Source organism: Populus trichocarpa, chromosome 15 (genome assembly GCF_000002775.5).
Source record: "Populus trichocarpa isolate Nisqually-1 chromosome 15, P.trichocarpa_v4.1, whole genome shotgun sequence".
NCBI lineage: Eukaryota > Viridiplantae > Streptophyta > Magnoliopsida > Malpighiales > Salicaceae > Populus > Populus trichocarpa.
Window position 1 is genome coordinate 11,767,245 of NC_037299.2, and position 18,136 is coordinate 11,785,380.

The 18,136-nt window shown below is 32.6% G+C and overlaps 2 protein-coding genes across 5 annotated transcripts; one reads left to right on the forward strand and one right to left on the reverse strand.

Annotated features, from left to right (window-relative positions):
* Window positions 1–9,212: 9,212 nt before the first annotated feature.
* LOC7454718 (ubiquitin-like modifier-activating enzyme 5) lies at window positions 9,213–14,254 on the forward strand. Of its 3 annotated transcripts, none has more exons than XM_024586916.2 (14): window positions 9,213–9,418; window positions 9,542–9,610; window positions 9,704–9,817; window positions 10,039–10,167; window positions 10,380–10,448; window positions 10,796–10,948; window positions 11,191–11,227; window positions 11,798–11,880; window positions 12,071–12,145; window positions 12,442–12,516; window positions 12,721–12,807; window positions 12,920–13,035; window positions 13,244–13,325; window positions 13,854–14,254. In XM_024586916.2, exons 1-14 carry the CDS (start codon window positions 9,326–9,328, stop codon window positions 13,980–13,982), a joined length of 1,311 nt encoding a protein of 436 aa, XP_024442684.1. In that variant the 5' UTR covers window positions 9,213–9,325; the 3' UTR covers window positions 13,983–14,254. The 3 variants fall into 3 exon arrangements, with proteins under 3 accessions (XP_024442684.1, XP_002321704.1, XP_024442685.1); XM_002321668.3 differs by having other exon boundaries at window positions 9,217–9,418; window positions 13,279–13,325; XM_024586917.2 differs by lacking the exon at window positions 9,213–9,418 and having other exon boundaries at window positions 9,704–9,821.
* Window positions 14,255–14,298: 44 nt separating this feature from the next.
* LOC7463128 (uncharacterized) lies at window positions 14,299–17,717 on the reverse strand. Of its 2 annotated transcripts, XM_002322222.4 has the most exons (9): window positions 17,343–17,714; window positions 17,153–17,228; window positions 17,013–17,052; window positions 16,519–16,577; window positions 16,407–16,444; window positions 16,023–16,086; window positions 15,713–15,766; window positions 14,952–15,053; window positions 14,299–14,626 (listed from the first exon to the last, which is right to left on the reverse strand). In XM_002322222.4, the coding sequence occupies exons 1-9, from the start codon at window positions 17,540–17,542 to the stop codon at window positions 14,570–14,572; spliced, it is 690 nt and encodes a 229-aa protein (XP_002322258.1). In that variant the 5' UTR covers window positions 17,543–17,714; the 3' UTR covers window positions 14,299–14,569. The 2 variants fall into 2 exon arrangements, with proteins under 2 accessions (XP_002322258.1, XP_024442686.1); XM_024586918.2 differs by lacking the exon at window positions 14,952–15,053 and having other exon boundaries at window positions 17,343–17,717.
* Window positions 17,718–18,136: the final 419 nt, after the last annotated feature.

Sequence of the window (18,136 nt, forward strand, 5' to 3'; positions counted from 1 at the left end):
TGAGCAAGATTCAATCCCATATATTACATTTATTCCTTTCTGATCGTGCTAAACAATAAACTTAATTAACCTAGCTAGTTAGTTGAGTCGGAAGGGATCACGGCTACCGACGAGTATTATGAGAAGCTGTTTACAAGAGAGGAAACCTCTGAAAGCTCCGGGTCTAGATGGTTTTCAACCCATTTTCTATCAGATCCAAGGGAACATAGCTGGCTCTGAAGAATGCAAGTTTATTCGGGAAGCTTTTGATGATGAAAATGATATTTTGGAGGTGATCAATCATTCTTGTCTGGTGTTAATTCCGAAGAGTCCAAGGCCTTAATTTATACATTAGTTTCGACCAATAGGGCTATGCGATGTCATCTTCAAAGTTGTAGCTAAAGTGTTGGTGAATCAGCTTAAGCTCCTGATGCCGATTTTGATTTCTGAATATCAAAGTAGGTTTATCCCGGGACGACAAATTGTAGATAATATCATAGTGGCGCAGGAGGAGATTCACTCCATGCATGATATGAAAGATCGTAAAGGATTAATGGCGATCAAAGTAGACTTGGAGAAGGCTCATTACCGCAACATATGGCAAATCTTATCATGAGATGTATTGAGACGGCGGCGTCACACTTAGCGTTCTATGGAATGGGAAAGCTACAGCCAAGTTCCTTCCTACTCGAGGTATGTCAGACAGGGATATCCTATTTCACCTAATATTTTTGTTTTAAGCTAAGAAAGGCTGTCGTGGCTAATTTGCAGGGAGGGGGGGCGGTTCCTGGAAGCCATTTAGAGTTTGCAGAAAGGAACCGGAAGTCTCTCCTTTATTATTTGCAGATGATATGTTGTTGTTTGCAGATGCAAGGGAGACTCAGTCGAGGAAAGTTTTGCAAATCAAGCTAAGCCTCGGATATTTTATGTGTAGGGACATTAAAAAAACAGGAGAGAAGTGATTTTCTCACTTCTCAAATTGGATGATCGATGAAGGTTCTGGATAAGGTCTAAAGCTTATGGAGTTGGTAGAAAACTAATCCCTTTCATTAACACCAAAAACACAGAGATGAATCCTAGGTAGCTATCCTAGGTTCTGGATAAGGGTAAATTGTAATGATTCTTTTAATGTATCGGGAAATCCTAGGAAGATATTAAAGCAAATGCTAAAAGAGATTTGTCTTTAAACGTAACCAGGATATTAGTTTAATGTAGATTGAAATAGTAAAATAATTATTTTATTATTCTTAAATAAAATCATTTAATTAGTTATTGAAAGTAAAATGATTTTTTTATAGGGTTTATAATTTGTTATTATATTGAACATTTAACATTATAGATATACAGTGAAATAATTTAAATACTTTTAAAAATAAAAATAAAATAAAATTATGATTCAGGAGCTTTTCAGTCTTTTAATATTTTGAATGCATAATAAATTAATTACATTGCTCTTAAAAAAAAAACATAAACTTAATGTCCAAAGGTTTTTTTTTGTATATTCATCGTTATTTTTAGCTATAGTTAATTTGAATGAAGGACAATTCAGTCTTTTAATAAATATAAATATAATTTAAAAAATAAAAGTGGTTGACACGTTCAACAAGTGAAAGGCGCACACACTCTTTGTGTGGATCAACGGTTGAGTTTCGATGAATCTTTTTAAGACTTTTTTTTAAAATTTATTTTTTTCTCAATTTCATCTTTTGACATTATGTTACTGTGCCTTGAGATTTTTTTTTCACTTTTCTTTCTATGAAGTTATCCAAATCTTATATTCCTGGTTGCCGATTAATTGAGTTAACCTGGGATTACTCATTTTTTTATGTTTTTTTTTTAATTTTTTTTTATGTTTTATCTTTCCTCATTTAGTTTGATTGGGGGTTGACCTCTGTTATTTTATTCAATTGTTTTCCGTGCAAGGTTTTTTTGGTCTCATGACCAAGCCGTGAATTTAACATGTTCACTTAAGTAAAGTTTTTTGTTTTTTTTTTAAATTAATTTTTTATTTAATTTATCGGTAATTGAGCTTTGAATTTTTTTTACTTTTCTCTTTATAAAGTTATTTTGATGTCATTCAGTTTTTGTTTTCTTATTAATTAAGATCACAAAAACTTTTTAAAAACAAGGTATTATTTTATAATATTCACAAGTATATATTTTTTTCGAAAGTCATAGGCATTTTTTTTTTGTTACTGACTTTTCATTTTAATCATATTATTAAATTAATAAAATTTATTAATCTCATTTAAATTAATATCATAAATCCTAGATTTTTTTTTAGTCTTTTAAAAACATTATTATTATCCAAATATCTTTTTTTTATTTGATAAAATATTTGACCCGGCTGCGCACACCAATCCAGTTATAAAATAAACCCCTCAAAGATTAAGAAGATTTTACAAAAACCCTTTTTTTTTTTATTTCTTAACCATTGAAAGGTTGATAAAACATTTTTCTATTTACTCCACATTTTCTCTTCCTCGATTAACGTACCTCATCTATCATCTTTTAATTAATAAGAATATCACTGAAAATCTTTCTATTTCCATAATCTGCTCACCTATCAATGATTTCTGTCCATGACTCCTCTCTTTTAATCCGATTCATCTTCTTTGTCGTCTTCTCTAAATTACCTGTTATTATCAACATTCAACGATATAAACAACAATATGAATAGAATATTATTAGAAAATAATATAAATTATATATTAAAATTTAATTTAATAGATTAAGTTATTGAATTAAGATAATTCTTTAACATGGTATCAGAGCTTTAATAATCAAACGATCACGAGTTTAAATTTCACCATCTCTATTTATTTGATAAAAATTAAATTTAAGGTAATATGAGTTTATATAAATTTCAAGATCAAATAACTTTTATTTAAAAAAATATGTTAGAGAATAATATAAATTAAAACTTTACTTAAAAACTTAACCTATTAAATTAAAATAATTTTTTTACATACTTCAGTTCTATACACTTTCATAATTTTTAAATTCCGTGGGTACGTAATTGCGATTAAAAAAGTATCCCTCTCTATATTCTTCTCTCACAATCTTGAAACGCAACCTTGGAACAATTATCGATTGTATCGTATTTAAGCATGTGAGAATTAAATAATCTTTAGTTAGCCTTTTGAATTTGACTGCATGGAAATATCACTAGATATGATTTATAAGAAAAGGGGGATTTAAAAAAAAAAAGAAAAGTGACTAAATTGGAAATAAAATTATTTTAGTATATGAACAATATTAAATTTATGATTTAATTTTAATCAATTTATTCTTTATCTTATTTATCAATGTTTTTTAACCATATTTAATCAATTCCCTTGGACATCAAAAGGGTTTTTATTGAATCTTGGATTTTTTTGAAATTATAAGAATTTATTAGTTTACTGCTCTATTGATTTAGAAATATAATCTAATTATCTGTATTGAGTGATTTAGTAAATGGGTCTTTCGATAGAAGAGCGATTGTCTTCCTCGATACTGCTCCTTATACTCCACAAGTTAAGTATTCCGTGCACTCCTCGTTAATTAGTTTTGTTGAAAGTAATAATCAATTAATTGATGTTTCAGTATTAAACAGTAAGAAAAATACATAGAAGTCAAATTCTTCCACTTCAACTTGTTCCAAGAGACAGCGGTATAAATATATTAATTCTCTCCTTAAAGTTAAGCTAAATTAATGCATTATGATTATTATTATTTTATTTTTTTTTGTTCCCAGGGCTCTTGTTTGGAGGGAGAAATCATAAAACATCGATTTTAATTATTATCTCGGGATAAAAAATAATATAAAAAAACATAAAAAAATAAAATAAAATTATAATTATATATGTTTGACAGTGATATATAAAACATAATAATTATCTTTGTATCCCATTTGATTATGATGGATATAGTAAAATACAAAAAAATATTTATTTTATACTTGATATATATATGTATTACTGACAAACTTACAAATTTTAAAAATAATTAGATATTTTTTATTTTAATTTATATTGAGTTTTGAAATTAATAATTTTATAATGATCCTAATTATAAAACCAGTACTCACCCAATAGGTTTTAAAACTATATTCATAATCACTTTTATCCTCAAGTTGACCCGGTCAATCAGGTTTGACCCTTTTAGCCCATGATTAGAGCCTTTTTCAGGGTCGATTCCCGAGTCAGGTTTAAAACTATGGTAATAATCATTTTTATTGTTATGTTGGCCCGAGTCAACGATTAACTTGACCCATGATCCATGCTTTGTCTTAGATCGACCTCTGAGTCGATTTTAAAATTATGATAATAACTATTTTTATTTTTATGTTGCTCAGATCAGCTCAGTTACTTGACCCTTTTGACCCGTAACTAGGGTTTTATTCCCGAGCGACCTGGAAGTTGGGTTTTAATATTATGATAATAACTATTTTTATCCTTAAATGTATTACTTATACAATTTTAAAATTAAAAGTTTTTTACTAGAATATTTTAGAAATAAAAAATATTATATATATGATGAGAGATGTCTCTATATACCTTATATTTTAAAAATATAAAAAGTACTCATTCCAAAATTATTATTTATCTTTTCAACAAAATATATTTTTATCTTTATTATCTCACTATGTTATATCTTAAAATAATAATAATAAAAATCAACGCTAAATATATATTTTATTTGAGAAATCATTGCAAGTCGTGTGCTCGGTGATTATTATATCTTTTGCGTGTTTATTTGCACCTAGTAACTTTCATCTATCTGTGCCTTTTTTTTTAATAGAGATTTATTTATTTAAATGCATGAATGCAACACTTAGAACTGATTATTATAAGTTTAACATGTATCTTTATCCTGACATGAAAGGCACTGTGTTGTGTAGAAGACATAGCTACGAATCCTCATGAAGTACTGTCGTGGAATAATTAGCCATAATCACAAGCAAAGTGCTTGCATCATCGTATGATTAATTTTTATCCTAGATATGAACTCCAAGTCTTGGTCGGTCACTAGCTCCTGGTTAAACACTATTGTTTGAATAAATATACAAGTAGCTAGCTTTTCTTGATTTTGATTTGTCTCCTCGAGCCAGTCAATAATGCAAAAGAAGTGGTCACAAAAACATGGCTTGTTGACCTTGCACCGCAAGCAAATAAATGGCCACAATGTCGTGGAACAGTGTTCCTGTAGTGATTGATTGATTTGTCCCTTCTTGTGCTTATAAATCTTTAGCAGGAGAGTGACATGCTACCTTACACAGCATGTTATCAAGAGTACTGTGTGCATGTGCGAGCATGTTTGTGATTTCAATCGAGTGACATAATTGCAGCCCTAATAGGTTTCACGTACTTTTCAACAAGAAAAACACAAGGCCTGAGAGCCCCCGTGGGATTCAGACTTCTCCAGGGGAGATTGAACGAATGCTCGATCAGTACTGTTCAAGGATTGCCAAATCGATCCAAACACCCTTTGGGGTTCTGTTTGATTGGCATATGTTCCTGTAATAACATTACAGCAGTGCTCTTGATTTCTCCTGCTGCACCATGGGGTGGCATAGCTACAGAATGAGCTCATCGACCACAGAAAGGACAGAAGGAAAACGAGAGAGATATATATATGTGCCTAATGGTGTGGCACACCTGTATATTGCATGGATCGCCTCTCTTTATATCTTAATAAACAATAGCTCATCTTGTGGGTATAATCCTAAGACTTTGATTCTCCTGAAATTAATTTAATTTACTTGTGAGATCAATGCTCAAATAAGGTTTCTTGAATGGGCACGTTAAATGGTTGATGTTTTGAACTATTTTTCTCAATTTATGGTTTTGCTATTGATGAATTGTAATTTATTGCCTCCTTTCTTTCTTATTTGTGTCGACACAAAGTACGTATAACAGTATAAAGAAGAATCAAAGTTTATCAAACCCTAAAATTAGGGTCTTGAAATCGAAAAAAAGAGAATTTAATTTATAAATTCTGGATATATATATCAATAATTCTTAACTTATTAATCTGTTTTGAAAAACAGTATGTAAATTGTTTAAATAATAACTCCAGCCAACCAAGATAAAGAAACCTAGCTACACCAAATAAATTTATGAAATCTAATTAAAAAAAATCAAAAAGTAAATATAAAAAATTAAAATAAACATTTTCGAGATCTAATTATGCATGACCCTAACCCCAGTTAATTACTTTGACTTACCAACCCTAAAGAATTTGACATATAAAACATGCTGATAAAATGTTAATCCAATCATGTTTAAGCAAGGAGAAACTTATTTATCTCCTCCAAATTTTTCTTTGAATTTGACCTGCATTTATCAATGCACCTACCATGTTTCTGAAAGGGTGGTGGGTGGCGTATCAAACTCTTTATTTTCGGAGAATTTCTTGGTCCTATAGAGTGTAAGCATAGTGATATATATTAGCATATAATGATGGGATTTAATTTTCTCTTCTTCCATGGCCCCACTGAATATTTTTTTATTTTTTCACACGTTTCGTGCAGGCTACAGGGAATTGGGATAAGGTCGAAAGTTTATGAAATGGAAAAATCAACAACTATATCATTAGTAATTTTTGTATAATATAAGTATCTAAGTCTTATACGTATCTTGATTAATTTTATAAATTTTAAAATTAATAATTATTTAAGTTTTTAGTAGTTACGAGAGAACTCAAACTTATAATTATTAAAAAATAAATTTAAAATCTAAATAAATAATGTAAATTGTTTAAAAAAAGTTGGGTGCGGTAGATATCCTCAAGGCTCCACCACATGGGCCATTCTTGTGCCTCTCTTTTTATGATTGGCATAGTTTCTGGTTTCAACCTTATCCAACTTTCCATGGCTTCTCTTGCCCGTCTCTTGCATTTGGATCCTTCCTTTTTATCTCTCTTGTCGAAACATGGTGTAAGTTTTCATTGAAACTTTCCATGGATGCTGTGACTTGGAGGAGTCATCACTTCTTCACGGATTCCTTTGGTATAGCTATAAAGTTAAGTGATTAAGACACACCATTTGTTTCTGTTCGTTATTGTTAGAGTGAATTTAAAAAATGTGTTTGGCTTCAAAATACTGTATAGATGTTTTTTTTTTTTATGATTTTGATATATTAAAAATAAAATAAAATTTAAAAAAATTATTTTGATAAATCTTTTAACGAATTACAATACTCTGTACGTATTACAATATCAAACAAGCATTAAGTTTGATTAATTAATCAAATCATCCATCTTCTATAGAGTGATAAGCTTGGATTGATGATGTGTGCCATCCGATCCTCCCATGAACATAAAGTTAGTCGCTTTCGGGAGATGTGGATGTTGAAGTATGGGATATGATATTGATTCCAATATCTTACCAAACATGAAAAATTAAAAGGAGAATCATTAATTTGCGATTTATTTTCTATGCGTCTATTATTAGTTATATACAATAGGAAACATCAACTTTCCAGATTTCTATAATGTATCCGAGGAGAAATGTGGGATGGATGTCAATTCAAGTCTTTAGTGATGACTATACAATATAAAAAATCATTTCGGGGGAGACCCATTGTTATAAAATTAATGAATAAAAAAGGAGTAATCTTATATAAAAATAAAATAAAAATGTCGTGATGAATAAAAAAGACTTACATCTCACATATTGTCACTAATCATGTGAGATTTATTTTGTTTTAATATGATTTCTTTCTTCCTTTCTATCTTTGAGGTGTTGTTTCAAGTGATAGATGAATATAATCATCTCGATTTTTTTTTTCAATAAGAGATTTTTGGAAAAGAAATTCGATGGTAATATAAACTAGTCTAGTAATTAAATATTGATGTCCTAGTAATTCAGTCTCCACTAGTTCTGTTATGAATACAAGATGTCAAGAATATCTCATGAGTTTTTTTTTTTAATAGCAAGCGTAAAATCATAACATATCAAGTTTAATAGATTGAAACCTGTTCCAATTGATTTTTTTTAAGATGATGTTGGTCTAACTTTGTTTTTTAATATTTTAAACGCTATTTTTTTAATGTATTTAAAAAATATTCTGGTCATGAAAAACTCTCTTATAGTATCATTTAACCTGACTTAATGGACTAATCCTGAAACCTCTCGACTTGACTCCTTGTACTGAGTTTCAAATTAAACCATGTGATAGTCATTTTAATATGAGTTGGTTGATTTAGCGGGTCTAAATACATCCTATATGACTGGTAAAAAATGACTTGATTTAAAAAAAATTCAACATGATATTTATTTATTTTAATATTAAAACAGTTATATATTGGATTAACCTGAATTAACTTGTCATATTCACATCTTGAATTATTAACACGATCATATTAAACGATTCAATTTAGCTTTTTGTCATTTTCTCTTCTATGCCCTTATTCTCTTCTCTTTTAGGTTTTCATTAACCTCGAATGGATCTAAGAATAAATTATTGAAGAGTTATTAAAAAATTAAAAAAACTAAATTAAATTGAAAAAGGAGTGTAAAAGGTGCATGGCATGTATAATACAAATGCAAGTGTGAGAGAGAAGGCCCATTCGTTCCTACAATCTTCGATAATGGTTTTTTTAGTACCGTTGGAATCTTCCCGTAGGGGGGTTACTTTTATGGCGGCGTGTAGCGGTGATGTAGCGTCGGTGAGGCTTTAACAACCCATTTTTGTCTTCTTTCCTTCCTTTTGTTTTTTCTCAAACTCTTGAAAAACAAAAATTCCAAACAATTTTTTTAAAAAAAATTAAATATCAATTAAATAATAAGATTTTTTTTTACTCTCAAATTAATATAAAATGATCAAATTAAAAAATATATACTTTACAACTCCACGATATATTATTTTCTATAAAAAGTGAATAATACTTAATTTTGATCAAATTGTTTTGTTTATTATTATTGATTTATGATTTAAAATAAAGTTCTAGAAAAATTAAAATTTACATATTTGATAAAATATTTTTATCTAATATTAAATTAAATAAAGAATTAGTATATAATCATTAGAAAAGTCCTTTATTGTTGAGAGAGAGAGAGAGAGAGAGAGAGAGCTCGGCGTTCCTAAAGCTTAACACAAGAAGTAAGGTCCATGATCAACAACACCAACCAGTTCATTACAAATCCATATCAAGAGTTGGGCCACAATTGGATTCCATCGCTATTGGGTTTTGGGATTTAATCTAAACTCAAAAGCCCATAATATCCAGTTTGTAAAGAGAAAAAAACACACAGGAAAAAGTTGCAAAAAGAAACGCTTGCAAAGAAGGAAATTAGATTACAACAGTGAATAACATTTTAGCTCCAGAGAGAGAAGAGAGAAAGCGACTAGCAGTAGCAATGGAGGCGGAATTGAAAGAGATGCTTAACGATCTTGATTCTCTCAAGCAATCACAGCCTGATCCTTCAAATCTTGCATCTTCAATTCTTAAGGTAATGGAACTTGCTTGATTTCTTTCTATCTATCTACCTCCTATTCTTTGATCAGTTTTTATTAATCAAAACCTACTCTGTTGTAAATTGATTTTTACCCTTTTTTTTTTTAATTTAATGAAGCTGCAATCGCGTGTTGAGCATCTCACGAAGCTGGCAAAGTCTGCACCTGTTCGGCGTACGAAAGTCCAGGTTTTTATTTAATTTTATTTGTCTTGAGGGGTTTTTGAGCTGTTGGTTAGTATATAGGATTGTGATTATTTATTTGGTTGTTGGTGGTGGCAGGATATGAGCGCGGAGGTGGTAGATAGCAATCCATATAGTAGGCTAATGGCACTTCAGAGGATGGGTATTGTGGACAATTATGAGCGCATTCGGGACTTCTCTGTTGCCATTGTTGTCTGTATTTATCTCCTCTTCCTCTTTCTTTTACCCTTTTAGGATTTAATTCGACATTGAAATTGTAAAATGCCTCTCGTACACTATGATGATCTGCCACCCCAATAAGTAGCATGCATTCTGTGGTTTCTTAACTCATTAAGTGCAACAAATATATGTAACAGACGTTTGTGTTGATATACCTTATGTTCAATTTTTTGTTTGTTTTCATACTATCACAGGGAATTGGTGGTGTTGGCAGTGTTGCGGCTGAGATGTTAACAAGGTGTGGCATAGGTCGTCTTTTGTTGTATGATTATGACAAAGTGGAGTTAGCTAACATGAATAGGCTTTTCTTCCGTCCGGAACAGGTTTTTCACTTTCACTCGCTTCTTTCTTATTGTAAACTTTGTGGATACAACATGCTTTTCAACAAAATTACTCAACATTTTTCTTTCTTTTTTATCATATGAGGAAGTTCTTTTCTTTACTCAAGTTAAATGTGCTGATTAATAAATTTGTTTGAAATTGTATGAAAAATCATGTTTGTACTCGTTATTTAGAAAAACTTTTGCATTCATAGGTTGGCATGACAAAGACTGATGCTGCCAGTCAGACCCTTTCAGACATCAATCCTGATGTCGTCCTTGAGGTGAGTGTCTTCAAAAAGTTGTTCCGTGTCTTGTTTTGCACATGCAAAAGCTTTGTTTTTGTTTTTCTTCTATTCTTGTGTGCGGGTTGGGGCCGGGGGTGTTCTTTGGTCATAGATCTAGGGACTTGGCACAGTGGAAAGGACAAATATAGGGTAAACATTTATTATCTAGCTATATAATCTGGTAGTGTGTTGCTTCATTTCTTCTGATAATTTGCATTTTGGCCATTCAAGTGCCCGGCTTTGATTAATTTTGCATCTGAGTTCTCTGAAAATGATAACAGGAGAAAGAGTAATTGATTATATTCCTATTATTACTGTATACTGATTGGTTCTTTCTTGTTCAGAGTTTCACATTGAACATCACGACAGTGCAAGGATTTGAAACCTTTATGTCAAGTTTAAGAAATAAATCATTTCGCCCAAATAAAGAAGGCAGTGGAGTAGATCTCGTTTTGAGCTGTGTGGATAATTATGAGGCAAGGATGGCTGTTAACCAGGTAAAGAAGTCTGTTATATTAAGTATTCATTTCCCATTTTGTGGTTTTGATTTGGCATGTAAAAGCCCAATAACCTACGTGTAATGTTTTTGTTCTGATGCTTTCATTTTCGAATTACTTTTCATTGGCTTGTCTAGTTCATTTTAAAAATTCAAATTTAGTATTTTATTGTCACCTTTTATGAATTTAATATTCTTTTAATTATTATAGATTTCATATATAATTTTCTCATGTATATGCAGGCTTGCAATGAGTTGAATCAAACATGGATGGAGTCTGGTAAGCAACATCATTCTTAAATATTGATTTATTCTATAATCAGAAGAGTTATGTGCACTCACTGTACTCTCAAACTGCTTTTGCATAAACAAATGTGTACCAGTGTGACATACAAAAGGGTTTCAATACACGCTTCCATGAAAATTCTGTTTTGGATCCAGTCCAGAGTAAGCTTAAGCTTCTCCGGTGTCTGTCTCTATTGATTTGCGGTAACATGTTGAACATGACAAGGTGGATTTGTATAACCTGTTCTTGCTGCATAATGCCTTTGGATCATTGGATGCTTTCCATGGAGTTTGAATTGTTTCTAGTACAATTTGTTCTGAACTGTCGAGCCTCATTTGTCAGCAACAAATATTTAGGACACTTTATTCCTATGCAACAGGAATGCGTATGTTCAAATTCCATGCATGAAATATAAATGGAGTTGAAGTTGCAAGTTTGAGCCTTATAAATTCTTGTGCTTCTAGTTTTTTGTTTGCATAGTTCATCTGCTTTTTATACCTTGCGTCATTTGGCACACCTTCTTGGCACCCATCAATGAGATTAAATGAAGAGTTTTCTTGGCAGGTGTATCTGAGGATGCAGTCTCAGGTCACATACAACTGTTGATTCCAGGAGAAACTGCTTGTTTTGCATGTGCACCTCCTCTTGTATGTTCATTTTCTTATCTGGGTATTTTGATTAATGGAGTTTCAGTGTAGGATTAGTGACCTTAATGCAAGATTCTGAAGTTGTTTTTTAAATTCTTATTGTGGCATCATAATTTTATAAATAAAATCAATTTGGGATCAAGATTTTGTTGCTTTTTTATCGAATATGAAAGGATTTCACTTTTATTAGGTTGTGGCATCTGGAGTAGACGAGCGTACTCTCAAACGTGAAGGAGTCTGTGCAGCATCTTTACCTACTACCATGGTAATTCCTTCACAAACTTTGTTAAATGATCTCATTTCGAGAAGTAACTCCGATACAGTGATGTCTAGCTGGAATGTTATTCTAATTGTTAGGAATATTATGTACACTTTTGGATAGGCTAGGCATAATGGCTCCTGGTGGTGCCTTTACATAAAAGCTTTTTTTCCCTTGTCAACAGATAGGCATAATGTGGTACATGACACCTGATTTTATTTTGCTGCATTGGATATTAATGGCTTGTGGTTTTGAATTTTTATTTCATGTTTTAATATCCAGTTATATGAATTGCATTTCAGGGAGTTGTTGCAGGGCTTTTAGTGCAAAATACGCTGAAGTTACTGCTACAGTTTGGACAAGTGTCTCCTTACCTGGTAAATTTCATGTTAACAACCCCCTTCCCCCATCTTTCTCTCTCTTGTTCTTTTTTAATGATCGTTCAAGGCCTTAAGCAGAATTTAAAAAGGTTATAGAACTTTATGTTTCTCTTCTAACCTAGTTTTCTTATGAAATTAGCAAATGCATGTTGATTATCCTGACTGATCTAGATAGGTTTTGGCTTTAATGCATGGTTGCAGGGTTACAATTCTCTTAAAGATTTTTTCCCAACCATGGAAATGAGGCCGAACCCTCAGTGTTCAAATGCTGCTTGTCTGGAGCGTCAGGTATCATACACAGATCTGCCTTGATTTGCTACCAGATATCTTTCTGGAAAAACCTATTAATATGACATATTTTGTTTTCTTGGTGATAGTAAGAATCATACTTATTGTGCAGAAAGAATACCTCCTTGTAAAGCCAGCTAGGGACGCTGCAATTATAGCCAAGATGGAGGCAGAAGCCCTATCAGTTCCAGAAGGCCCACTTCATACTGATAATGAATGGAACATCAGGTGGTTCTTAGGGTGATATAGTGGTGTATATACTACGATATATAGGTCTATAGCATGTAAAAACATATTTCGTGTTCAATATGATCATATGCAAGTGCTTTGGTCTACCAATTGCTTTAGGAGAGAAGTTAGGCATGTTTTGACAAGAGTTCTTTTCCTTCATTACTTATTTATCATGTGATTTTCTTTTCTTTTCTGTGGAGCTTAGGCAACATGTTCACTTGTTCTTTGGTGTTTCTTCAGTGTTGTCGATGATAGTGCGCCAGAAAGGACAGATGCCACAAGTTCAGGTGATATTTACTGCTACATGACTTTTCGATGCAATAATGCTATTCACACTACAAAAACAAGAATAGATGGCAAGGAATTCCAAGCCATCAGATTGGTGGACTGGAACCTGCCAATAACTTTCACATTAGTCATGTGATTGGATGACTCACAATTTTCCTTGTTATTTTTTATTGTGAAATAGCATTACTCTATCAACATTTGGTCCTAATTTCCTTGCAAAGTTTTCAATAAACTACACTTATTCAATCTAGCCTCGAGGCCCAAGGCTATGAACCCTGAAAAGCCGCCATCTCCTGGCAATTGCTGGCTGGAGCACCCAGATTTGCACCCCATCAACAAATAAAGAATAAAACGAGCAGTTAAATACACACACGTCCATGTTGTAGAGAGGCCAGTGTTTGGTCTTAGAACCATTCCATGTTAACATTGTGTCTGAATCTCAAATTTTTGGTATTGCATTGTTGTCCAAATGGTGCTCTCCTATTCAACATGTTGATTTTCTTTTTTCTTTTCTTTGTCCATTTTAGATGCTCTTCCTGAAGGTCTTACTCGTGAGCTCCCAGCTGCGGACGAGTTTCAAAAATTCCCTGCTGCTGAACCAGCTACAGCCACTTTTGACGACATTGAAGAACTTCGGAAACAACTTGATGCCCTAAATGCTGACTGATTAAGGTCCAATATTAGCATTTAGTGCAGATACAACTACAAAGTCAGGCGAAGGAAGAGATTCTATTTGACCAAGCACTTTCTTGGGTGAACAAGCTTCTCTTTTTTTAGCTTTCGATAAGGGAGAATTCAGCTGTGCATTGCTATTGTTCCCTTGTCCCCGTTTTTTACCGTGCCCATGTTTCCAACATTGTTGTTGTGTACCAGTCGAACTAATTTACTCAGTTTAAAACAAAACCAAAATTTACTGCGGCGGCAAAAATGATTTCTGGCTCGACACGCACACACAAGGTCAAGGGCATTAGAATTTCGGCTAATTGCATGTCTTAAATCACCCAATCAAGTTTACCCCAGGTTAAGAACATCGATAATGTTCACGCAAAAAACAAAGGAATCTCATTCGGATGCACCAGTAAAAGCTAGATCCAAAGGCCCTTTAAAGAGTAGAAACGGTGATCTACTCGATAAACAACAGCACGGGATAACAGCCCAGCTGAAGAACAGGAGCACAACCAGGGTTGATCATATAACTGTAACTGATAATCAGGCTTGGCAAATGAAGAGCAGTAGTCATTATCTAGGGATCTTCGAACTTGATCAAAATTTGGTCCATCCGGGGTTGATGTTTTCTGACCTGCCATTGAAAGTACAAAAACAATTAAAAATTGACTATGAAACGCAGTTACATCCCAAAGCCACTGCAAATGATCCATGGAGGGTTGAAGAGTTTGTTAATGTGCGCCTGCATGATCGTGTTACAGATATACTCAATGAGGTTAGTGCACCTTAAACAGTTTGGGGCATGTTTGACCATGACATGTTAAGACTGGATATCAGTACCAGCTAACGCGAAATTTGATGTATCATACAGAGGAAGTGTTTTGGTCAAACTAAACTCGGTGGGAGCTTCAAGATAGATTAACTGTTCAACAAAACTTACATGAAACATCAAAACTTACTTTAATACCAGCCATGGACAGCAGCTTGTGTGAAGCAATATACGCAATATCTGAATTGTTTAAGTTTTTCTCTACAAAATATATAACTTCAGAGACGCCAGACTGCAAGGATGGCAAGCTAAATCCATTTAGAAATTAACAATGAAAGGCAAGGAAAGAGGATATTGGAAGACAGCACTAACACTTGAATGAGGCACATTTCAAGAACTTAAAAAACAAATACCAGCATGATGGCAAAGAGTTACGTCCACTGAGAGCTGATTTTTCACAATAAAAGAAAATTTATTTAGATCGTATACTAGTTCCATGTTACATTCCAAACATTTAGTCAAAATCACGGGGATCATATCACGTAGCTATAGTTGAGCACTGCAGGTTGCAACCTAATGTCTTATTCAGCCTGGTTGGAAAGATATCAGCTGAAAACATAAATTATAATGTTCTTATCCATCCATGTTTCAGGTTTCCAGTATGCTTTCAAGTATATGTTGATATTCAAAAGCAAGTACACATCACTCTGTAAACAGGAAGTGTTTTAAAATTGTAAAGGGCAGGTTTAAACAATGGAAATGTCCCTCAGTTTTCCAGATTAACCAAACTCTAATGGAACTGTGACCTACTTCTTGACAAAGGAGGAACGGAAGCAGTACATTCTATCTATTTGCCTGCTCATAATGTATACAAGGCACACAAAAAAAAGAAGGAAATCCTCGATGAGGCACTCGTAAAGCATATAACATAAGGAAGAGTGGTTAACAAACCTGAATGATTATCTTGGCACATTCATTGCAGGGGAACATAGTCACATAAAGCTTCTGCAATAATTATAGAGGGCGAGACACTTCTTAGTTCTATTGGTGAGAAACAGCCTTTATTTTAAAGAATGATCACTAGAAAACTCAGAGAACAGTATCAACAATTATGCACGATATTGACGCACCTATACTTGTTTCAGAATGATAATATATCTTTAATTCTGGTCAAACCATATAGTGGAAGAAGAGTTTGTTTGTGTGTGTTCAGGGTGGGGGATACAAATTGGATATAATAGGAAATGAGACAATTGCTTACCTGCCCAGCAGCAGAAGCATGATTTGTGTTCAGAATAGCATTGACTTCAGCATGACAAACATAACTACAACAGACAATTAGAGGTATTAGCTCGAAACCTGAAGTTATAGATATTAGCCAAGTCAAAAGGCAATTTAGTCAAAATCTCAATGAAGCATGAGTATTAGACAATATGATATTTACAGTGGTGGCGGAGCAAAAATTCTACTTCTTGAACTAAAAAGCAGCTTTTCCTAGCACATAAACTAATTAGCAAGAAAAAGTGTAAATGTAAAATATGATAACTACACGTCTCTCTCTCTCTGTGTGCGTGAGTGTAGCAGAAAATGTATCATATGAAGCAGCAAGATCAAAAGTGGAGTCAATGAAAGCACAGACACTCACGGGTACTTTGTCTCCAGAGGATCCCCAGATTTGGATTTCTGAAACATTACAGGATAAGTTCATTACATGTAATTCCTGGATGATATGATAAACGTAAATATCATATACCAACCTTTGCCCAGGGAAGCTTGTCATCTGAACAACCTCTTGGAAATCCATTATAGCCAATGCCTGACCAAAGATTAACATGATAATTGAAAACATCACAATGTACATGAGTATTATTGTCATCATCAAACTCAAAAACAACCGCATAACTGCTGTTCTTCCATAACCAGAAATATATCACCAAACTAGAGTTACCGTTTATTTATCTTCTTAAGAGAGGAATAGAACCACTGATGTAAAAGAAGCCAGAAAAGCAATAAGCAAAAGCAATTGGTTCGCAATCTCAAAGAAGAAAATCATTTTATTTAAATTACCAATCTCATTGCACCATTTCTTATTTTTTATTAGGAGAATCTAAGTGTTCACTTCTGTAGATGTCATCAATCCTTACTATTCATATTCTCATTTTCAATTCACTTTAAGAAGGAATTAAAAAACAAATGGAGTTCAAGATTCATAACTAAAAGGTAAAGAAAACTACATGCAAAATCAACTTACCAAGAATTATGCCATTTTGACTAACCAAACACGCCCCAACCTACAACACCAAATACATATTATCAAACACCTACAGTATCAACCAAACAAAGCATTTCAAGAACCAGAAAAAATAAAAATAAACATTCAAAGATCATGACCTGCCTGTTTGGATCTTTAGATCTTTCAGCTGATAAAAACGCAATTGCCATGAAATAATCATCCCATGATAAATACCTGAAACCAAATCATATAATAAAAAACAAAACACTTCAAACAGGAAAGTTAAACAGTGAAAGCTTCAATCTTTAATAAATGAAGAAAAAAATCAGAGTGTGAAATTCGACTAACTCTTTGCGTTTGGAAGGATCAAACTGGCTCTGAATAGAGCATTTCTTCGAAACGTCACCGTTTGGAACCGATTTGGTTTTGGATAACAACCGCTTCCTGGAGTTGCTGTTGCTGAAGTAGAGGAAGCGAACAGCAAAAGCAGAAGCTAAAGCTCCGAAGACTGTGGCTGTGGAGACAAGTGCAAGCTCTCGAGAATTCATTGGAGTTTGATTTAACTAAGAAAGTGCGAGAAAATGAGAAGGAAAGTTTATCTCTGTTTTTTCTTCCCTTCTTCTCTTTTCTTGTGTTTGTTTCGCGAGAAAATTAGATCGGGAATCGGATTGGCTAGGGGTCGTACAGAAATTAGCGGGAAGAATTTACGAGGGGGGGGATTCCATTTCCCGCGCGTGGAAAACGGACGAGAGAGGGGCGATATTTTAGATACGGGTCGGATAGTATGGGTTATTCAATCAAGTCGGGCTTAGCCCGTTTTATAAAAAAATGTAGAAAAAAAATCGCAAATTGAAGTTGTTTTTTAAAATATTTTTAATTTAAAAATATATTAAAATAATATTTTTTTATTTTTTAAAAATTATTTTGATATCAGCGTATCAAAATGAGATAAAAACACCAAAAAAATATTAATTTGAAACAAAGAAAAAAATTAAATTAAATTAAATTTTTTAAAAAATATTTTTGAAATACAAAAACAAATATGACTTTATTGTGTGTATTAAAAATCTAGTTAACGAACATGTTGTTTTTTTTCTTAGATTATGAATAAATAATCATTTTTTTACTTGGAGAAAAATTTA